Below are 22,501 nucleotides of genomic sequence, written 5' to 3'. Positions count from 1 at the left end.
CAGCCTTGGTTCAATCCCTTTAGCAATGGATAGAAGAAATACCCTTACTTTAAGGTGCATTACCAAATCTGAATTTTAATGTATTGTCATAATTCAGTTTCCTTAACTTTGAATAGTAAAAATGTTCTTACATTTCATAAGATCTTCCTAAAACAGATTATTACTTTTGTGGATTTCAAGCAGTCTCTTTTGTAAAGAAAATCAATCTGCAGCAGATCCATTAGTGTAAACAGTTCTGCTCCTTGTCCCCAAAGCAAGGAAAAATAAAATCAGCTTTGTACTAAAGCCCCAACAAGTCTTTTCTGGCATTCAGATGCGAGAGAAGCACTGCTTCTCCATTAGCAAACATGGTCTCTGATTGATTGTCTCCATTTCTATTCCCGTTTTTTAGGAAGCTTCTCTTGGCTGTACTAGGCCATACTGAAGGCAGGACTTTTCTTCACTCTGCCATTCATGCAGGTTGAGCATTTGCTGTTTACATAATAATCAGAATTTGGTAATAATCATATTTTGCACTTTCATGTATGTGAACACTATGTACACGTATACATACACTATGGATTTATAAAGACAAAATCTTATCAGGCATAATACAGTTTATGAGAGCCTTACCCAAATGTATGAAATAACATGGACATCAGCAAAACAGCCCAAATCACTTAAGATGTAAGCACATTAGGTGACCTGCAATTTAAACAAAGATTATTATAATGTTAAAATACTGGGATGGATAGGGGGTTTATAAAGGAGAATAATAAAGGCTGTTTCAGAGGTTCATGTTTTTAAAATATCCTCGTTAGCTAAAACACAGTAAACAGCAAAAGCATGAGTTCTAAATTGAAAGGAAGTTTGATATCTGTTTTTGATATCCACAATAACACAAAAAAATACAAGGCAGAAAGAAGAAATATACACTAATATTAACAGTGACATTGAACCCTATCCAGTAAGGGTGCAGGAAAAAATCACTGACGTGTAGTATGTATCAAGTTTTCTGTATCAATTCAGTCTTTTACTGTCTTTGCTCTAGAGGGATAATTGAAGGTTTTCTGTCACCAGAGGCCTGCACACAACTAAGGGACCATCCCTCCTCCTTCAGATGGTCCATAAACATTGTTGTGTCTTATCCTTTCCCATTGAAACTAATGGTAAACTCTGCACTGGTTTTAGTAATGCGGAACTGAGCAGAGCCATGTGTGTCTGACAGTGATCCCAAACTAACCTAATCCTAACAGCTATTGAGTAAGGTATATAAAGATAAGGATTCAAAATATCTTTAAAACCTGTATTAACTGAAACTCAAAAGCTAAAAGAATTTTAAAAATATTTCTGAAGTACAATAAAATGACTTTTTAAAATCGTAAAAATACATATGCTTTTTAACTTTGGTCTCTCCCCTACATTTTCCAGTTCAGCCTCTGAGAACTTTCTTAAGGACTGATTTGTTGAGGCTATTTTAAGATCTTTATTAATCCAGCAATACTTGTGGTGCTGAGGAAAGGTAAAGCATTATTCAGAGCATGTTTTGATCAGTAACTCATACAAACAAACATGGGGGGGGGGAGAAAAAAAAACACCACACATGCTCATCAGCACCACTCTAGCTGTTGCTGAAAAGCATCACAAGTTATGACAATAGGGAGGAAAATAGGGTAAAATCACAGGGGAAGCCCCGCTCTCCCGAGCCGCCGGGCGCGGGGCGGCCGTTGCGGCCGTTACGGCCGGGGGAGGGCGGCCCCAGGCCCGCCCGCCCCAACCGTCCGCCTGTGGCGCGCAGGGCGGTGACACGCGGCGTCTCCCATTAGTCGCCTGGGCGCTTGGGGGAGGGGCCTGGCGCGGCAGCGGCGCCCGATAAGGAGTGCTGCCTGGGCATGTCGCTATCAGCAGCAGCGATGGCCGAGTGGTTAAGGCGTTGGACTTGAAATCCAATGGGGTCTCCCCGCGCAGGTTCGAACCCTGCTCGCTGCGGCCCGACGGGGGTTACTTTTTCCTTTTCAGCCTTCCTTTCCTCTCTTGCGTCCTAATAGCTCATTTTTAATCCTCATTTCTTCTCTCGTTGCTGAATGTTATTTTGCAGAAGGAGGATTCTCTGGCATTTATCCTATTGAAACTCAGCCACTGCCTACACACCCCTTCCCTTGCTTCTGTCATGAAATTTAAAGTAGTACTGGAGCAAAAATAGGTCCTCAGGGTCAATTTCCAGCTTTGTATTTAAAATACCTATGAAAAACAGCACTTGGTCTCCCCACAGCTCATCTTGTTCTAATATCCAGGTCAGCCGAATACACTGTCTGAACACAAAGCTCGGTATTAAGGCAACTCGCTACACACAGAGAGCAGTGTGCAGCTCTGCCCAAAGGGCTAATGTCCTGCCCCCGTGTCTTACAGCTGATACAAAATAAGTAAACTTCTGTCTACAGCAGGCTGCTCTATATTCAATGCATTTGCTCCATCACACCTTCCCTTGCATGAAGAAAGCTGAGGGGTCCCAGGTCATCTTTTCCTGTCATTAATGGCTTTTTGCATAGGCATGGAGCATGCTTGGATCACTGCGAGCGCATGCACAGTCTGGCAATGAGGACAAAAGCCACAGAAGGTACTACGCAACTAATAACCAGAAAGGATACAAGCCCAGGGCACTCCAGCCTGCACACACATGTCCACCTCTTGGCTTCAGCTGGCCTTTTGCCGCTTAGATGGGTCGGTCTCCTCTGATGCATAGCTGAAGATCTGAAAAGTTTGCAAACTCAGATAAGAAGAGGCCAGAAATAAAAAAAAAAAGGCCACTTCCACAGAGGCCAAAATACACAGGCCAGGGCAGGAACAGCTACTTTTGACTCTTATTTCTCTAAAAAGGATAAATGCATGTGCAGATCCATCATTACCCTTATGAAGCAGGTGCAATGTTAATGCTGTGTGAACCCTCTCCAGGGACTGGAAGCATTTTCTTCACAGCCAGGGTCACCATAGGCCTGTCCCAGGAGGAGGCACTGAGATGGGGAGAGCCAGTGTCCAGCTGAGGGCAGAGGGGCAGGCGGCTGGGGCAAAAGGGCCCCTTCCCAGCCAGAAAAATGCCTTCCTATCACGATATTTTGCAAGTGCAAAATCCTTCCTCAAAACACACACACACACACACACACACACACACACACAAAATGGACAAACAAACCAGAGTTTAAGCTGGCAGCAGGACAAACGTTTCAATGTGCTCCCAATTCCAGGTATTTCAGGTTTGGTTGCTTGTGCTTTTGCCAGGCCACGTGCAAAAACGTTACAGGTCGTATTTCACCTCAGCATCAAATCCCAGGAGGAGCGAGGAGGTCTCGAGACCAGCCGCCCGCCCGCAGCACCCAGCACCAGCAACCCATGGTGGGCCCAAACAGTATCAGCCAGATCCAGGTTGGAAATAGATTGCATACCTAAGAAAATTCAACTTACTATTAGAAACTGTGGTTTTTAATTTCAGCACTCTTATAGTCCTTGCTCATGCCAGGCAGGGCCAGATGGCTCCCCAGTGCAGCACAGTTTAAATGGTGTGCTTAGAGCAGTATGAGGTGTCAGTAACTCCGCAAGATACCAGCTCTTCAGTGACCATGCATGTTTCCAATAACAACTTAAAAAGAAAAATTATAACTTTTTTTCCACGCATCAGAGTTGGCTTTGTTTGACCAGTCAGGAATGTAAACTTTTTTTGTTTGTTTGTTATATAACTTTAAAATCCCACCACCCTTGTAATTTGGAACAGATGAGAAAACTCTATTTTGCATAATACAGTGTTTTCGATACCACTCCAGATTAACACCATGGACAAGCTTCATGCTCAGTCCTTTTCCACTGCATCACTGAAAAAGTCACCAGTTCTTTTTTTTTTTTCAGCTGACTACTGTAAGTGTCTTGTTTCCATAGACACATGTCATTGCTTTAATAAGTCTGAAGACAAAGCACCAACATGATATTTATTATGAAGTTCTCATCTTCAGGATGTCCTTTCCGCTGAGAACTTGCTGGGGATGGAAACTTCAAACAACCAAAACACATACTTGTTTTAAATTTCACATAACAAAAAAAAGTCAGACTGTCAGAAAGGCAACTAAAATTTCATGAAACTTTTTGCCTTGAAACTGATTTTCCCTAAAACTTGCAGTGGAAAAAGCAAAAGAGCAGCAGTGAACACCCAAGTTACTTCCCACCCTCCCACTTCGACAAGATTTATGAAAATGTTCCCAGCAAGGCACTACAGGGGAAGAACCATACGGTTTTAATTTCAGCTGGGTTTTTTTGTAATTTTTGTTTAATTACTGAAGTAAGTAAGGCTGCCACGCAGTCTACTGATGTTGCATAGACATTATTGGCACTGAGGTTCCGGCTAGGTTCATTTCTCCCCTCCCGTCACCTTTGATCTCTGTTTCGTAGCGAAGGAGTAAAGCGCTGCCGTTCTGATATGATTGCCTTTTACACATCAGCCACCAGAGTGAGAAAGAGCAAGGCAGTCTGGAAGAAGTAAATGTCATTTCTGTAAGGACTGATGCACAAGAGTCAAACCATGCCTTTAGGAAGAGCTGCCTGCCTTCGGTGCTGAGAGGCCTTCAATGCCTCCAGAGAAGCAGTTTTGATGAAGGAGCAAGCAAACATTGCTTGCAAAGCACTGCGAACCGCACTACAGCTCACACGAGGCTGGAAACCCTTCCAAACACCGGCAGCAAATTTCATTTTCTAGGAGGAGTCCCCCTCCTTCACTGCCCCACCAAAAGAAGAAAGCAGGAACAAGCCACCGTGAAGGTGCTATAGGAAGAAAAAAATATATTAGTTTACTCTCCAGCATCCATCACCTGTAACAGGTTATGATGTACATGACAAACCTAAGGCAGGTAAAACTTCCCAGTCTCTACATTGTGCCCCACAGTAACGTTTCAGGCACAAGCCTTTCAAAGCTGGGACAGAAAAAAAGCACATGAAGAATCTCAGCTTCATTAACGTGGGAGGGAAATGAGACTAAAGGAGTAAAGGAAAAAAAAGGCATCATGGCAGAGGCTTGCAAACTCTGATAACAGCAGGACAAGCACGTACGCTGAGGCACAGTAATAACACCCCGCATAAATATCCCACATAAACCCCTGATAAATATCACCCCACCTGGCAGCACCAGAGGCTGATGACTTACTGAGTTGCTTTATCTTTTGCTGTGTAATTCCTCCAGCTTTATAACAGCTTCCCTTCTTACCTTCCCAGCAGTCTTGTCTCTCATTTCAAGATAGGAAAGCATAAGGTAGCAATGTTCATGCTCAGGAAATTAAAGCTACTCACTATCTATTTTAGTCATCAGGACACTTGCTTCTGTTATAGAACATATAACTGCTTTTTTTCTTTAAAGAACAAAACAAGCAGTCGGGATACAATCTTGTCTGTCATTCAGCATTACTCAGGCTGGGATTTTAAGTCATATACTATTTGTATTAATCTTCAACATTTTAACTCTGCTGCTGGGATCTAAAAGTTTGTGAAGAACAAGAACATTCTCAATCTTACATATTTAGCATTTGCACAAGAAAAAGAACTAGTGCAGTAATTAATATTAAAGCTATATTAACTTTATATAATGCAAGAATACCCACAGCAGTTCAGTTTCACAGTAAGCTGCTGGCCAAACAGGTACCTAATTTCCTGATATTACAAAACTGGCCAATACAGTTTCAAAAAACAATGAATGCAGTTTTTAACCATTGTGTCCTATTCTCTGTATTTTATCATCCTCATCATCACCTTTCCTGCCCCCCCATCTGCTATCTCATAGCTTTCAGCTGAAACCTCATCAGTACTCACAAGCCTGAAAGGATCAGGTTTAATCTACACCTTTAACTAGACCCTGGAGGGTCTTGGCTCCCTTCTCAGATCTGTTTATTTTCATACCAAGCTAAGCTATAAGTCATTTAGAGCTATTTCTAGCGAAGCTCTTGAGCACTGAAATGCTCAGGGGCTGCCAAGGGGAATCACTCACCAAGTCAGACCCCTCCAATATCCAGAGCATTCAGGGCAGCGTTGTTACCTGCCTAAACAAGTCACAGGAGCTGCTAAAGAGGGACCTGGGACCTCACCCCTAGCCCTCACAGGTGGCTGCCCTCTCCCCAGCTTGAGATTCACAGCTGTGAGCCACTGGCTTCCCAAAGCCCCTAACCCTGGGGTGCGTTATCTGGGGTTGTTGCTGCTGTGGTTCCCCACAACCGTCCTTTTGCAGCTGTTCCCACTTTGCAGAGAAAATTCAGTTCTCCCTTGGCCACTGAAAAGTCCCATATACATGGCTGCATTTGCTGCCTAACCACATCATTTCAGTGCTTGAAAGACACAGCTCCAATTAATATCTAAGCATTGCATGTTATGGGTTTACCAGCACAGCAGGCAATGCACCATGTTACTGTGCATAACGTCACTTGGGACATTTGCTGGATCTTTTCATCCTACTAGTAATAAAACTTCTAAAAACACTGCATAAGAAGAAAAAAAGATGAATAGCTTCTGCTTGGGGGGAGAGTGGGAGGTGGCGTTTCCTGAAGCTACCACAATTTGTCACATGTTTACTTCTTTCCTTTCTGAAGTGGGAAAGACAGCTGGGCTGCCCACTTACTCCAGTGAACTCTTCGTACTGGTCACCAGGTCCCACCGATGCTGTCCCAGAAACAAAACAGGCTGCATGGCTTCCTTTGCCATTCCAGTACCTCTGGGTTTTCTCTTCTAGAAATAGGTTAATTCATTCCCATTTGAGAAACATGGAAAACAGGACCATTTCAAGTTAAATACATATGTAAATGTATATGTATATATATGTAAATATGCATATAAGTGTGTGTGTCTGTGTGTGTAAAAAAAAAAATGTCTACATCAATGTACTAGAGAACCAATTAATAGTACTGAATCTGACCCCTTCACTAGGGTAAAAATAAATTAGAGTATTGCTCCTCAGCAGGAACATTGCAAAAGGTAAGTTGCTATTGGCTTTTGCTGGGCTAGGATTCTTCCAAATATGCATCTGTAATGAATAGGTGAAGGCATTTTGCCAAAACAGCCTATGCAATAATTAATAATAATATGTTGTAATGACATGAGAAATGGTGGTGCTGTTCAAAGGCCTGTGTATTCATTTAACAAGGGAGTCCCATCTCTGTCCTGCCATGTCCTCCCCATACCCCGTTAGGCGCTAAATCATCCATCAAACTACCCCCTTTTACCTTGAGGAGCAAGTGAAATGGGGAGGAAGAGTCAAACCTACCATTTGATCTAAAAGCTACCGTTTGATCCAATGCTCCAGCCAGCTGCATTTCCATCTTTTTCTTAAAGAGAGAAAAATGTACTTTATTGCTCTGTATCCTTCACACAAGCTAGAGTTTCTTCTGCTACTATTTGACCTTACTTACAGTTCTTCCCTGATAAAATGGATTGAAAAAGACTTTCTTGAGCACATACCTTATATAAAGGAAAGTGGTACATGCACTAGAAGATATGTAATCCCATTTAACAGATAATAGCAGAGAATTATTAATATTATCTCTAATGTTTTCAGCCGCAAAGCAAGCAAGGGAAAAGCATCCAGAATCCCCCAGAATTAGATTTTTAGAGAAGCAGGGGAATGTGCCATAAAAATAGCTATCACTACTGATCTCACCAAAGCTAGATCAGTAGCTGTAAGAGCAGAACAGCAATACATTAACCTTTCACAAATAGGTCAGTACAAACGCAACCAGCTTTATCACTGGCATCAACCCCTGTAAAGAAAACTGACAAATACACTAAAAAGGTTAATGAGATATACGTATTATTTGGGTTGCATTGGCAGGTGCTTGTGTTATAATTTACAGCAAATAGGCACAAAAGAGGAAAAGCACAGTAGATCAGTCAGCACATCATACCACTGCATGGCAGAGCCAAATACGCCACCTCAGGGTTGGATCAGAATATTGAGTCCACGTGGGGAGGAGACTAGTTTTCAGATTAGTCTTTGCAGGAGGATGCTAGGGATTCATAACAGGACTCCCTTAAGGGTTTCCCCACTGAGAGGACAAGTAACGAGAAACTCAAGGGGGATCCCTGTGGTGGGTAAAGGATTCATTTCAATAAATGAGAACAGCCCCTTTCTGTATGTATGCTTTTTTATTTGTTGTGATGAAATGACTTGCTACCCAAAAAGCAAGTATCAATAACTGACAAGGTTTACAAAGAAGAAAATAATATAAAATAAATAAATACAACATAGAATTCAAAAAGTTGCCCAAAATATAAAAAATGTTTCATGTTAGATTTGTACACATTGATGCTGACCAGGCCTGATTCTTCATTCCCTACCATACAAAACCTGATAAGACCCTGTCTATGAGGCCACAGCAGGGAGGGAAATTACTATTAAGCCACAGGGCAATGTTGGCACACGTACAAGGGGTATCCAGATGTCCAGTAGTAAACCTGGGCTGGAAGAAAGCTACTAACCAGAGAAGCGAGGGTCTGGAACTGCCTGCCAAAACAAATAGCTGTTGCAAAAAGCTTACTTTTTAAGGTAGAATGCAACTGTTTTTTTAAGAGAGCTTGATCTATTACAGCTGCCTTCTGGGATAATAAGAATGTTCTTATTTCATTTGTATTGTAAGATCACAGTTCTCTGACAAGTTAAGCTTGTAATAGTGTATTAATAATATTAAGCTGCAATAGTGCGTGCATGCAATATAAATCACTACAATACAAGTACAATGCAACAGAGAAGTAACCCAGAGTACCTAATTTAGAAATAAACATAGTTTTGCTTGAAGTTCATTGTCATGTAGCTTTTGGTTTATCATCACTAATAGCAAGAGTTCCTGGAGTCTAACAATGACTTTTGATTTTACTGAGACTACATTTTATAGTATTGCAGTACCGACAAAAATATTATTTGCTACACAATATTTAAAAATACAAGAAGGAGTATATAAGATATTAGATACCTATGCACAAACACTATTTATGTTAATACTGAAAAGGGTACTGCTTGCTGATTAAATAAAAAGACCTCCATCTGCAAAGCTCATAGATGTGGGTTAACAGATCAGTATTAAGACACCATTTATTTGAACAACATTCACATTGTAATGAAAGAGTACAAGATACAAATAACATAAAACTGCTGGCAAAAAATACTGAGTTGCTGAACAGATAATCTTGCGTTCTTGAGAATTTTGCATTTTAGATTTCATAGTTTCTGAATTTCCTCAGAAGCTCTGATGGGGCATCCCCTGACCAGCGGAAACGCAAGTGCCAGTAATTTGCCTCTGAAAATCCTGAGAAAAGAAAGACCAAGTAAATTATTAGATATGTGTGTAAAACAAACTTGGCTGAAATAATATTTGATAAACTTCCCACAAAAGTAATTAAAAAATTGGACACTTTCAGTGTTCTTGACTGGCAGGGCACTATTTGAACAAAAACCTCAAAGACACCAAGCAAGCACCACACTTCACGATATTTATCACCTGAAAAGAGTCCAAAGGAGAAGAGCAAGAATGATGAGCAGTCTAGAAAATATGACTTAAAAAGAAGAGTGAACAAATTGCATTTGCTTAATCTCAAGAAGACATGATAAATCTCCAAGTATGTGAAAGGCAGAAGCATAAAGGGAAGGAATAATCTATTTTCCATGTCTCTGGTGGATTAGTCAAGAAGTAATGCACTTAATTACAGTCAGGAATATTCAGATTAGAAGATACTAAGAAAAAAGCTCCTAATGGTAAGAGAAGCAGAGCATTGGATTAGTTTGCCTGGAAAGGCTGAGGAGTTTCCATCTCGGGGCATTTTTAAGAACAGGTTAGACCCCCTTATCTGTAAGGAATGATGTGGGTATAGATGGGCCTGGCCATACACAAGGGACTAGAGGAGTTTTTCAGGCCCATTTACAGTGCTGTATTTCTATGATCTATGGGCTGTGAACACTAACGTGATCTTCCTATATCAAAAAGATTAAACTTATTACCAGACATTATTAATTCAGGCTGAAATAGCTATGTGGAGCTGTAGTCTGTAATTCTCAGGGATCAGCAGACAGAACCTAAAAATATTTCATTTTAAAAGAGTGAACAAATATAAATTTTCCTGGACTAAGAAAAAAAAAAGTTATCAACATCCAAACAGCCAGTAGGAACACTGAAAAGCAATACAAGCCTTGAGGAATAAATGCATTCTAATGTTCACATTTATTAATATAAATATACTCCTACTGAATAAATTAAGTAGATATTTGATGAGTTTGATATTTTTCCCATTCAAATCTATGGAAATTAAAATAAAACATCAAAAAATCTAAAAAAGAAGATGCCTGCAAAGAAAGCTCACCATCACAAAGAATTAGTTGATGTTTACTTTGAAATTTTACTCTTTTACAAAGGATACAGTGCTGATTTAGTTACTTAAAAATAGCAAATAGTATAATAGAGATGGTAACTTGTTATAGGGCATCATTTTTTAATATTAAATCTTCAGTTATGCCTCACATACATTTGCTGTTAGAATTTTCTTATCTATTTTCTGCATTCCACAAAAGGTGGGGATTAAACTAGGTTTTGCTCCCTCACAGTTTAATTTCATTTCCTGTTTGTTTGATCAAACTAGGAAGAAATGACAAGACTTTGTTTAATAATAGTTCTCTGATAACATAAACCCAAGATTATGAAACTACTGAAGCATCAAGTAAAACAGAGGATGGGCCTTCTGGTAAATAAACTGTGATTCCAGCGTACTAACCTAAGCAACAGACAGAAAATACTGACTGTCCGGATGACAGCTTTTGAAACAGACATTTATTGTGGTGTACATATTTTTTTAAAAACCTGTGATCAAATACAAAAGAACTCCTCAAGTCTAAATTTTTAGTCCTCCTTTTTAGCTCATCAGCTGTAAACTGCATGAGTATTGAATGCTGGACTAAACAAAAATGAATATAATGTCTGACTGCTTTATTTAATAGTCGAAAGCAGTTATTTTAAAAATATTGCTGGAAATAATTGAGAAACCTTTTTACTTTCCGATTTAGCAGGGAAACTAAACTTTCCTTTTTGGTTTAAGACAAACTGTCTTCTCTTCTCCGTTTTTTGGTTTTGTCAGCAAACAAGCAAGCAAACATGGATTGGGAGAGGGAAAAGGGCCTGAAAGCTTCAAAATTAAATAAACAATAAATGACATAAAAAACAAAAACAAAACCCCAACCCAAAACCACATTAAAAAAGCTACCAATTACATGTATTATTCTGGAAAAGAATTTCTCATGACTTAAAAGCCTGTTTCAGGCCAGTACTTGGATTCTGCAATCTTTTGTAACTGCTGGTTTCACTCACTTGGGGAGTCTGGATTCTTTGAAGACTGTGGCTTCACATCAGGAATTGCAACATCTTCTTGCTCCGTGCTCCCATCTGACAATCCATTTTCACTCTTTTCAGTCTGTTGGGTCCAAATCTCACTAGTTATGTTGTTGCTATTATTCACAGGAGCTTCCAGCATTTGGTCCTTCTTTCTTTGGACAGCCCAATGCATTGACTAAAGAAATGCAAAAATAACAAATAAAGAGCCAATTCCTGTGTTTTAAAAGATTTTTAATTTTTTATTTTCTTTCCTTCTTAAATGGTTATAATACAGGGTAACAGAAACGTACTAGAGAGAAGCTTGCAGGTCAGTAGGATAAGGAAAGCATAGTAACATATTGCAAATAGGATTTGAGTAGGGACACACAGCTATAGTTTATGTCAGTGGGGATGAAGAACAAAATGTAGAAGTGCACCAAATAATTCTAAAGTACTCATGGGTCTTTTGTCCTCAATTTCTTCTGTTGTGACTTCAAAAACTTTTTAAGAGAGCTTACGTTGACTTAGAAGATTTCCATTTTCTAAACTGTCTTTGATTTCAAGATGCCCTTTGAAAGCAAGACGATTCTGAAAGTTTTACTATTGAGGTCTGTGGAATGCCTCTGTTCAGAAGTGAACTAAGCCTCACAGGATTCTTCCAGCAAACAGTTACACTCAAGCATGGTGCTTTAGCTGAAGAGGCTCTCAGACATCTCTCATAAGCAGAATTGGAGGGAGAAAAGGCAAAAATATATTAACCTGTCTTGAGATCTGATCAGGTAAATTTGTAACTATCATGCACCGTAACTGGACAGAATATGGTCAAGCATAATGAAATTAGGCCCTACTGGAAACATGCCACCAAAATATCTCACTAGATAGGAGAGAAAACAATCCTCAGAACATCTCTCTTTAAGGCACCATGCATGTCAACAGCACCCTTCCCCACAACAAGGAAATAATGGTATTTAAATATTGATATTTCTCGTGACGAAATTTCTCCACTTTCCTACAGTATAGGTGAGTCTATACTGTAGTTTGTCCTACCTTTTGCAGTTAACCTACATTTCTGGTTTACTAGTAGGGTCGCTTGGGCCAATCTGTCATTAGTCATCCATTTGTGTTGTCAGTCATGCCAGAGTGCAGCTGGAGAACAACTCCAGAGAGTCTGATTAGCAATGCAGCACCTCAAGAACTTAACGGTTTTTAGGAATTGAAGCCTGACTTCATTTCAGCAAGAACAGTGATCAGAAATCACTGTCACAAATCACCCCACCAGCCTTGCAGGGCCCTTCCAAAGACTTGTGTGAAGCCCAAGGTTCCAAGAGAACATCACCTAGATTTTTCAAATAGCTCATTATTTAATCGGTTAGTATCAAAACTACCTGATAAGTAATATATCAAAAGGAGAAAATACTATCTAAAGGTGCTAGCTTTAATCTAATTTTGAAAACAGATAAAAGGTTCCTACAAGAATCAAAGTGTGCTGAAGCATTTGAAAAAGTGCTCATGTTACTTAAGCTTCATATAATAAACATGAATGTGGCAATTCGATAAATTCCCTCTAAAACTACTAGCCCCAAACCTTCTATGAATGGGCTTCTTTAGCCCTCCAATTTTATTTCCATTACCTTAGAAATCTTCTACAAAACCCCAAAATCCACAACTGCAGAAGTGTTGCAACTTACCCTCACATTCACTGGAACATTTCCCATGGACCAGCCCTACCTCCCCACTACTGAATGTCCAAATTTAGACAACACGCACCGTCTTCACCGAATTGCTCAGGGCCTCCCACTGCTGGAACGGAATGGTAATTTTGCTCCGTCGCCAGTAATCATAGCGAGCTCGACTCTCTTCGTTAGCAAGAATCTCCTTAGCTTGCTGCAGCTTCTGAAAACTCTCCACTAGAATGCAAACCAAAAAGATGCTAAAGCCAACACTTGTTTTTAATGAAATTAGTTCGCACTAAAGAGTAGAGTAGATAGGAGGAGAGAACTGAGTGACAGGTCTGTGGTTGCTCTGCTTACAGCTTTGCAAAGTTTTAGCTGGCTTTAGAACTACAGCACCTTCTGCGGACATTTGATGTCCATCTCAAATGAGTGCTAAGATGCTCATTTGTCTACTGGTTTCAAAATTTCCTAAATTTACGTTTGGCAAAACATATACAGAACAGCAGGCAAAAGGCATGAGTCACCCCCTGTAAACAGCATTTTAAAAACGGATATTAAACTAGAGTAATCATGCTTAGAAGGTACACACTTATATCCACAGCAGCAAGGAAGTCAGAGCAGAACACAACACCAAGAAGATATGAGGGGGGAGAAAAATGAGAAGGGAAAAATGACAAGCAAGCACAGGAATCTAAATATAGTGCAAAACAACTAACTTGTGCATTTCATTAGGCATCTTTTCAACATATTCTAAAATGTTATCTTGTATACCAGGTTGCATGAATGAGAACACTTATTTTTCCCTACAGGAGGATTTTTCATTAACTGGTTACTAACGATGCAGTTGCATGTTACTATTTGTAGAAGGGCTATAAAGATTTACATTTTATCTGCAAGTCACCTGTGTTACAGTGATATATTATTATTATTCATTTACTCCAGTTTACAAATTAGAGAGATTTCTTTCGAAATATGCTGAGCCCAAACACTAATCCAAACTGACAACCGTAAATCAAACACCAGACAACAGGTTGTGGGGGGCACTCTATTAGGTTTCCTTTTTCTACCGTGACTCATTTTGAACAAATAAAAACAGTCTTTTTTAATTGCTCTTCATTAAGCTTTATTAAGCTGATGAAATCAACAATATAAATTTTCACTAGTACCGTAAAATGGCATTTAAAGTACATGCAGCAAGTTCAGGTACATAGAGCATAAACTACTACATATTAACAAACAAAGCTGCTCCAATATTTGGCTCTTGGCCTCTCTTTTTGAGTTACTTGGTTTCAGTTCATTTGGGGGGGGGGGGAGGGAATGCAATGAGATCGATTCTAGTCTCTGTCTCTCTACTGCAATTGCCAGAATTTGCTGCAGACAAAATTGATTCCATTGGCTTCATCAGTACTTCTGCTGTCTTTTAGAATAAGTTAAATACTAGATATTAGGTTATTTTAATAGGTGCTAGATTGTCCCTCAAACGCTTTCAAGGGGTTCCTTGTCAGGGAATCTCAGAGTGAAAAAAATCCTACCTGTTTCACTTTTTAAATCCCCCTTGTCAGCCCACTGAAATTAGATAAGGAAATAAGGATTCATCATAATCTATCACTAAGGAAAACCAAGTCCTGCTTGAAAGCTTTCCTAGAGGCAGTGCAGCACGAGCGTCGTTTAACTCATGCTGTATTCCCAGCTCTGCACGCCAGGAGAGGGTGTGGATGAGAAGGTCAAACTCACACAAGGGGGAAGGTTCGTATGCTTACCTTGTTCAGACAGCTGATAGTTAAACTAAGAGGAAGAATTTCTGTATTAAGCAAAATGGGATGTATATTTAATTATTCTACAACAAATTTTGGTGGCTTTAAGAACTTAGCACTCCAGAACTAAGCACATCTTAAAAGGGAAGTAAAGATAAGCTCTGCTCCTCTTCTCCTTACTCCTGCAGGCTCTGATCAAAAAATAAGGATAAAACAAATAGAAATGTATTTGGGTTTTGTGTGCTCAGTTCCCCAGTCTTTTTTGAAAATCGCAGTCACCAAGGAAACCCATAAGAAATCTTACAGATTTCCATAATAATAATGACGATGATGAAAATCTAAACACAGAATTTTTAGGAAGAGTTCCAAAAGACAGATAAAGTGTTTTTATGATTAATTAAATTCCTCAAATATTAACAATTACGCTCAGGTTATTTTTTTGTGCTTATTTTTCTTTCTCCAAGCAAATACTGCATTCTAATGATTCAAGCCTTGTAAGTAGAAGTATTTATTTGAAGACACATAAATTCTTAATAGAAGAGGAGAGAGGAAAAGATAATCTTCAGCACCATATTCTATTGAATAGAAGAATATTCTAATAATAATGAATATTGAATAGAATTCAATATTGAATAGCTTCTTTGCAAACTTTGACCATAAATAAGATCAGAGCAGCCCTTATTTTAACAACATAAAGTAATCAGATGTCTGTGATCACTGATGAGAACTATCCTTTTAGTTACAAATGGGTAAGACTGTCTTCAAATAACTCAAGTGCTGCTTTGAAGTCACAGGTATGGTTTGGGTATGATGAACTGCACGCTTTCATAAACTCAGATGTTAGCTGCTCTTCTGCAAACAGATGACTGCTCCTGTGTTGCTGGCTTCTCTTTATTTCCAGTTATTAAATTACATTTAAAAAAAATAAAGTACATTTAATAGGTTCCTGATGTGCTTACTCACGGAAGCAAATTATCTAATTGACGCAATTATGGCATTTGAGTGTCACTGAGCATAGAAGCAGGTCAACCTCATATGTCTAGAAGGGGATATACTCCATAAAACAGTTTCTGAATTAAAAGATATTCTACCACAGAAAGAAAAAAAAAAATCAAAAACTCCTAGAAAAAAAACAACAAACATCCTCCTGCTCTACCACCTAGGAGTGTGTGTTAGAATAAACTATTAAAGCTTGCTATTAAAAGACAATACACTCAATACACATGACAATTAAAATGTATTAGTATGGGGAAAATAATATGTAATAAAATATTAAGGCTGAATTTAATATCTTAGTCATATTAATAGAAGGAAAAAAACTGTTTTTAAATGTTTACCTGCTTTGGGGTTTCCAGGATGTTTGTCAGGATGACATTCAAGGGCTTTAATCTTAAATTCTGCAAGAATTTGTTCAACCTAAACAGAACATCAAGGTTTAAAGTGAGTAAATACATACACACAGAAAAGATTTTTGAACTTGCTTTTTGAAAAGGGTTTGGAGGCACAACGACGAATATTAAAAGGCTTTTGCTTGTTCATCTTACAAGCTTTATTACAAGCAAAATAGGTAATAACAACCATCTATCAGCTGCGCTGCTTATTTAAATTCCTTTTTCCACGCACTCATCCTTTTCCTCTTCTTTGGGAAGCTCTGTTAGCCAGTGTGGTGACAACCACAGTTAACTTTAACACTGCCCTCTGCTGGGACATCTTCCTAGAAGTTATCCCAGGAAAAGCTTTAAATTGCCTTCTGTAACCGAGCAGCAATGCTTACCTAACGTGCTTCCTATGCTAGAAAAGACAGAGGTATTTTCCCCGCATGTAACCGTTAGGACAGATGAGAGCATCTGATTATATTTACTGAACAAAAGATAGGTTTTTTTCCACACTTAATACATCATTCGCTATAGCAGTGTAATTAAAACTCTCTTTCCAAAATCCAAACCCAGTCCCACTTAACATAGCAGCTGGATTAAAAATATTAGTATAACACTAACTCTGACTATCCAAAAAAATGTTATAAGGACACGGACATCTTTAGGAAGAACACTTGTATTAGCTACAAATCATTCAACAGTTGTTTAGATAGATCTCATCCTAAAGTATGAAATGGTATGTATCTGCTACCAAAACAAATTAGTAAAACTAGTATTTGAACATTTAAAATCATTAATATGATGAATAAAAAAAGAGATTTTTTTTTTTCTTACAACCAATGAATATTTTAAAGAAATGAATATGTATATCTATTTTAAAAACTGAGAAACTCCATAGCATTAGCAGTTATCTAGAGCTACGAATATTCACTGCATTAGTTGCATATATATAGCTTTTTTCATCTTTTAAAATCATGAATATTGTCCAAAATGTTATTTTTATGCTTTCAAATTTATGCAGTTGGCTCATAATACGTAACCATATCGCATGTTGAACGAAACTAATGAATAAACCATCATTTCAGTTGCATCTATAATAAAATTCCATTTTATAAAACATTTTTCATATGAGCCTTATTCTAGGATCTTAACGTGATCAGTAAATTGAGCTTTGCAATGAGGAAATACTAAAAGATAAAAGGGGCAAGAAAGAAGGTTTGTGCTGCGTTTCAGGTAGTCCCACCTGCAGAGATAACCCCCTGCAGAAGCACGAGCCCACTCCAACACCTTTAACCTGGAGAGGAGGCAGGGAGGGCTCTTACCGTGGACAGTTCATCGCACCCCAGCAAGTTGTAGTAATCTTCCAAGTCATCCGGGCTGCAGTTCAGAATCGCGTCCATGGGGCAGGCCGGGGCCTTCCTCAAGCCGAGGCACCGGGGCTGCAAAACACGAGTGTCAACACACAGCCCACAGGCTGCTTGAGAAGTAGCCAAGGGAAATAAGCTCTTTCCACTCAGGTCTACAGCTCTGTCCAGCGCTTTTTAATAGAGGGAGCTGACACACATGAATTCTCGGGAAGTCCCTGCTTTCCATTGGCCCCTGCAGGGTGCCGAGCCGCCTGCACAGACCTGCTGATGGCAATGCTCCCTGGGACTTGTAGTTGCAGAAGTAATTGCAATATTAAACTCTGCCTCTCCCCAGGCTGGAAAGAATTCAGGATACTAAGTAAAACCTAGCTGTATTTGAGACTTAGGTCCTGCCATCATGCGTATATGCAGTTCAAATCAGGCACACACTTAAAGGCTTGCCTGCGCCAGGACCTATATTTTCTGCATCCCCACTACGACGGAACAGGGTGAATCTTCAGTCTTTGAAGGCTACATAGGACACAAATATATTTTATTCTTCAAAAACAAGCAGTTCCTCATTTCTGTACATCAACTTTGCATCTGACAAAGTTAAGCCTATGAAAACAAAATACTTGTTATTATCAAAAGAAACATTCTTCTCATGCACAATTACTTTCAAATTCTGTCTTGAAGGTCTTTATCGTGTGTGTAGTAAACGTTCCTTGTAAAACTCATCTTACATTGGGGTGAAACGCCTTTAAGTTTGAACAGTGATTAATGATCAAGGCCTCAGTCTCACAAAGACCACTGATATGCTTTACTGTACTCTCCTATGATCCACTCATGGATTTAAAAAAAAAACAAATTCCTGGGTGTAATTCCAGCCATTCACAGAAGTCTTTCCTCTGGAGTCTATAGGGCTCTCTTTTTATTTCCCTCTATCCCTGCAAGAGCTTTGTAATGCAAGATGTTTAATGCCATCAAATATTGCTGATTCTTTAAAATAACATTTACAAATTTATGCCTTGAATATTTATGCAATTTTAGATGCAGTGACCTAGTAGGTGAGAGTTTATGTGGAACAGATGCACAGGGTGTGACTGTGGCTAAAATAGCTGTACTTTAATCAGTGAAGAACCTAGTGGCCATTCGGAATATTATTTTTGTACTTACAACTGCTTTATTTTTATTACTATTTTATGATGTATATTATTAATCTTTTAGAATTGTCTCTCTATATATAATATTAGACTTCTACTGCTTTCTCTTTAACACAGAAGGCTGTATTGTCTGAAATTTCCTATTTCACTGTACATTCACATAGTCTAATAAGATAGTAAAATATATAAAGTACATTAAAAGAGCCTATAACATATTTTAATTAAATATTTATTCATTAAAATTAAATATTTACTTTATTAAACAACAAAGCACAAATCTCAGTGGAACAATTTAAATCTGCTAGAAATCACAACTACCATATTTCTCAGAGTAGATAAAACGACTGATACATTTTTTTCAACAAAGTGGAAGAATTAACAATTACAAATCTCTCCCTCTCCCCCATTCCTAACTCAATAACAAACCACAAAAGCATAACAGAAAAAAAGAAAGCCTTTTAGCAAGAGATCGTGTAAATATTTAAATAGATTGTACTTTGTGGGAGGATAAAAAACAAACAGCTGTCCCTGTTCCCCAGCAGCACTTCTGACATACCGTTCTCGTCCAAGTATTTCTTGCATATTTGCGTAAGGTGAAAGGGAAGGATCTTTAACCCTATTTCCCTCTGGGTTTCAGCAGCTACTTTTGGGCTGCAAGGTGAACTGCAGGTCCAAGAGTAGGATTCAGCAGACTCAACCCTGCGACTTGCGAGTTGTTCACTCTGGTTAGGCAGTGCCACCCAGGGAATCTGTTGGCCGAGGTCCTGGGCCCGTCTACATTCAATCCGTTCGGACTGAATAGCGGAGGCTTAACCAGCACCGCCACAGCGAGCACACCGGAGCTCTCTCCTCCCAAAGTGTTCCTGTGCTGGGGACAAAAACACCCTCATAGCACGGTCTGAAGGTCTGAATGTGGGTGACAGCTAAATCTGAACTGGAGAAGGCTCAAAACAATACTTAACTACCTGTGTACACACATTCACCTGGACTGAACAAACCAGCCCCTTATTATCCATTTAGTTTGCATTACTAATAGAAAAAACATGAATCCAAATTTCATCACCTTTCCTGATACTGAACAGTAACTCAGCCTATTACTACTCCTACTGATTTCAGCAGGACAACCCACTGGGCATCATTGAAAAGGAGGGTAAGAAAACCTGCTTATAATACACAGAAAAAATATGAACATTGTTCTCAAGACATAAACTTTATGTGAAAGAGAACCAGGGTGCAGGAGATGGCACAGTCTGTGTGTATACATGTTTTGCTTGGTGTTGCTCAGAATGTACAAACAGTACAGAATATGAGGAAATCTGGTATTTGTTCTCTGTACCCAAACACAAACAAAATGTTTCTATTCACTCGTAATATAGTATCTGCAATTTTGCTTGCTTTGAGTCACTTAAAAGTGAAACAACATGACACCAAATCTTGGCTCGGTATAACAGAAGGTTTACCATCAACTTACAGAGGTCCAAAATGGCCCTTTAAATAAATCAGCAAAATCTGTAAAGCTGCATTTGAATTGATTAAGCAGGAATTTATTCCCATAAAATGCATCAAATTATTCCAGTATCACTTCTTCTCAATTGACTTTAGTTGTTTTGCTTCCTGAGGACAAAGAGTATCAAGGTCTGAAAGGGATAAATCCTGCCTGCCTAATCTTGGCCTTACCACTAAACTCGGATATTTTGTTGTAATAAATTCACTAAAACTATTCTGTAAATAGCTTGTGATTTTAAGCAGTAGCACATTAAACAAAACAGTATTTACATTTATATCTATAAAGCTTAGATCAAAATGTTTATGTAGGTAGGTAATTTTTTAGGTAATAAAACCAAAGCAGCTGCAAAAAATATTTCTCCTTTAAAAACTCAGAGTTGATTTTTTGAAAGCAAACTGATTAATATCAGTTCAGTTCAGGAACAAGTAAGCCAATGAAATGATGCTGTAAAGCCAATTCAGCCAAGACTTCACATAGCTGCCTGGGGTTATTTCATTCTTTAATTTGTTGTGGTGAAAGAGAAAATAAAACAAACATACATTATACATTCCAGAGCCTATCTATGCAGCAAGAAATACAAGCAAAAGAAATTAAAATATTCTCAGATGTCTTTCATGTTGGTATTTCAGCTGAAACTCAGCAAAGCACAAAAATGAAGGAACAGCAAGCATGTCTTGCAAGGGCAGTTCCCTCAGCCACCTCTGCTTCACTTCTACTAAATAAAATTTTATCATGCAGACTCCTGTTGACCACCTGTTTGAACTGTGTCCAGTCCAAAATTCTGTTTCCCTAAAATTCCAAATTTCAAAGAATGTACAAAAGCAACAGGATAACAACTATATAGCTGTCTGATCACTATTGTATCTTGGAAGGTGCGGTAGAAAAGATGCCCGCACACAGTGTGAATTAAGCATATAAATACCTACCATCTTAGTCAATGCCCCCTCTGCAAAGGAAAACAAAGTCAAGACAGACAAAACCAGAAATCATATGCATAACAAAAAGTATAAAATTTAATTATTATTTACAATCTATTTGTATTGCACAGCAGCCAAAGCCTGGAGTCAGGAGCCAGCTCTCCTAGCTGGGTGTGTTGTGGCTATTTAGTGCCACCTGGAAATCTGGAAGCCTGCTGCGCTATTTAGGGTTGCAGACATCAGGAAGGCCCAGGGAAGCGGCCAAATCCTATCCAGACAAAACTTCCTGCTAGAAAGAGACAAAATAATCGAAGAAAACCCATGCGTGGCAGCTCTGTATTTACTATACAACGATGGTCCACAATTCAGCATCAAGCCTGGCCATTACAAGACTGCCTCTACAACTAATGTTTAAATGACAGAGGTCACTAAAAACACAGGTCACCACAGCTACTAGCGTATGTGCCATTAGGGAACGGGAACACAAAAACAAATGAAGTTGTGAATGTCACTAGAGCAAACACCTGCTCTTGCAGTTTACCATCGGGTCTCTAGTAAATTATGCAGGCTCCAATCTTAAAACACATTAGGATGGGTCCTGAACAACCCACACAAAAAACTTCTTCTAACTCAAGAGTTTAAGTACCACGATAACGTTCAAGCATCCCTACCAAAAGCTCAACCAACAGGTACAAAAATATTTCAGATGTAGTCAGCAGACAAGCTGACTGCTCAGCTAAAGCTGAAACCCTAAAGTATTTCTCTTTTTATCCGCAGGTCAGTTCCACGTTTGCAGAAAAGCATTTACAAACCTTTCAGTAAAGCTACCCGGCAAGCAAATGTACCAAGAGGGATATTCTTACAAGCTTTTGGCGGCAGGTTTAATCCCACCAACTCCAAAACAACTACAGAGAAACCCAACAGAGTGCTTGAAGTCAGTGAAAGGAAATACCTTTTTTTTTCCTTCAGCAAGATGCACTGCATATTTTATATCCTCATTCTAAAGCTCATTATAAAGAAAACTGAGTGTTTTTTAAATACTAAGGAGAGAAACGGCTGGACCTGCGAAGGAAGCCTGAAACCGCCATTTGCCAGGCACCGTCCCACCACAGGCGCCAGCTCCTGGGGCGGACTTCGAGGAGGGGAGACAAACTCCAGGCACAGCGAGGTTCCTCCCTCCCTTATCCGCGCCCTCCTGGGGTAACGCACGGACACCGCCGCGGCGGTTACGCTCCCGGCGGCGGCGGTTACGCTCCCCGCGGCAGCAGCGCCCCGCCCCCTCCCGGGCGCGGCCACGTGACGAGCAACCGCCACGGCGCGAGGGGCGCGCGCGCCGCGGGGAGGCGGGGCGGCGGCGCTGCCGGGCGAGGGCTCCGCCGGCGCCAGGGTCACGTGAGGCTGGCCGCGCCCCTCCCCGCCG

The 22,501-nt window shown here is 39.5% G+C and overlaps 1 protein-coding gene, 1 long non-coding RNA gene and 1 other non-coding gene across 5 annotated transcripts in view; 2 read left to right on the top strand and 1 right to left on the bottom strand.

The window, feature by feature from the left end:
* Positions 1–22,025, top strand: part of LOC136992453 (uncharacterized) — a 34,044-nt gene extending 12,019 nt beyond the window's left edge. The window contains exon 3 of the long non-coding RNA XR_010884695.1: positions 21,859–22,025. This is a non-coding gene — a long non-coding RNA (uncharacterized lncRNA). The remainder of the gene's footprint in view (positions 1–21,858) is intronic.
* TRNAS-UGA (transfer RNA serine (anticodon UGA)) lies at positions 1,887–1,968 on the top strand. The gene has a single exon. It is a non-coding gene; the product is annotated as a tRNA-Ser (tRNA).
* Positions 8,131–22,384, bottom strand: DNAJC12 (DnaJ heat shock protein family (Hsp40) member C12). Of its 3 annotated transcripts, XM_067299768.1 has the most exons (7): positions 22,034–22,384; positions 19,214–19,525; positions 17,471–17,587; positions 16,110–16,188; positions 13,113–13,252; positions 11,343–11,541; positions 8,131–9,296 (listed from the first exon to the last, which is right to left on the bottom strand). In XM_067299768.1, the coding sequence occupies exons 3-7, from the start codon at positions 17,546–17,548 to the stop codon at positions 9,202–9,204; spliced, it is 591 nt and encodes a 196-aa protein (XP_067155869.1). In that variant the 5' UTR covers positions 17,549–17,587; positions 19,214–19,525; positions 22,034–22,384; the 3' UTR covers positions 8,131–9,201. The 3 variants fall into 3 exon arrangements, with proteins under 3 accessions (XP_067155869.1, XP_067155868.1, XP_013801077.2); XM_067299767.1 differs by lacking the exon at positions 19,214–19,525; XM_013945623.2 differs by lacking the exon at positions 19,214–19,525 and having other exon boundaries at positions 22,144–22,384.
* Between the last annotated feature and the right edge of the window lie 117 nt (positions 22,385–22,501).

The sequence above is a fragment of the Apteryx mantelli genome, chromosome 7 (genome assembly GCF_036417845.1).
Source record: "Apteryx mantelli isolate bAptMan1 chromosome 7, bAptMan1.hap1, whole genome shotgun sequence".
Lineage (NCBI taxonomy): Eukaryota > Metazoa > Chordata > Aves > Apterygiformes > Apterygidae > Apteryx > Apteryx mantelli.
This window is presented reverse-complemented; position numbering and strand designations above follow the sequence as displayed.

Excerpts from the sequence above, each read along its gene's own strand:
- DNAJC12 (XM_067299768.1), bottom strand. The coding sequence starts at position 17,548 with ATGGACGCGATTCTGAACTGCAGCCCGGATGACTTGGAAGATTACTAC. Across the intron at positions 13,253-16,109 it reads TCCTGGAAACCCCAAAGCAG|TGGAGAGTTTTCAGAAGCTG; the intron begins GTAAACATTTAA and ends TTTGCATTCTAG. Across the intron at positions 9,297-11,342 it reads AAAGAATCCAGACTCCCCAA|GATTTTCAGAGGCAAATTAC; the intron begins GTGAGTGAAACC and ends TTCTTTTCTCAG.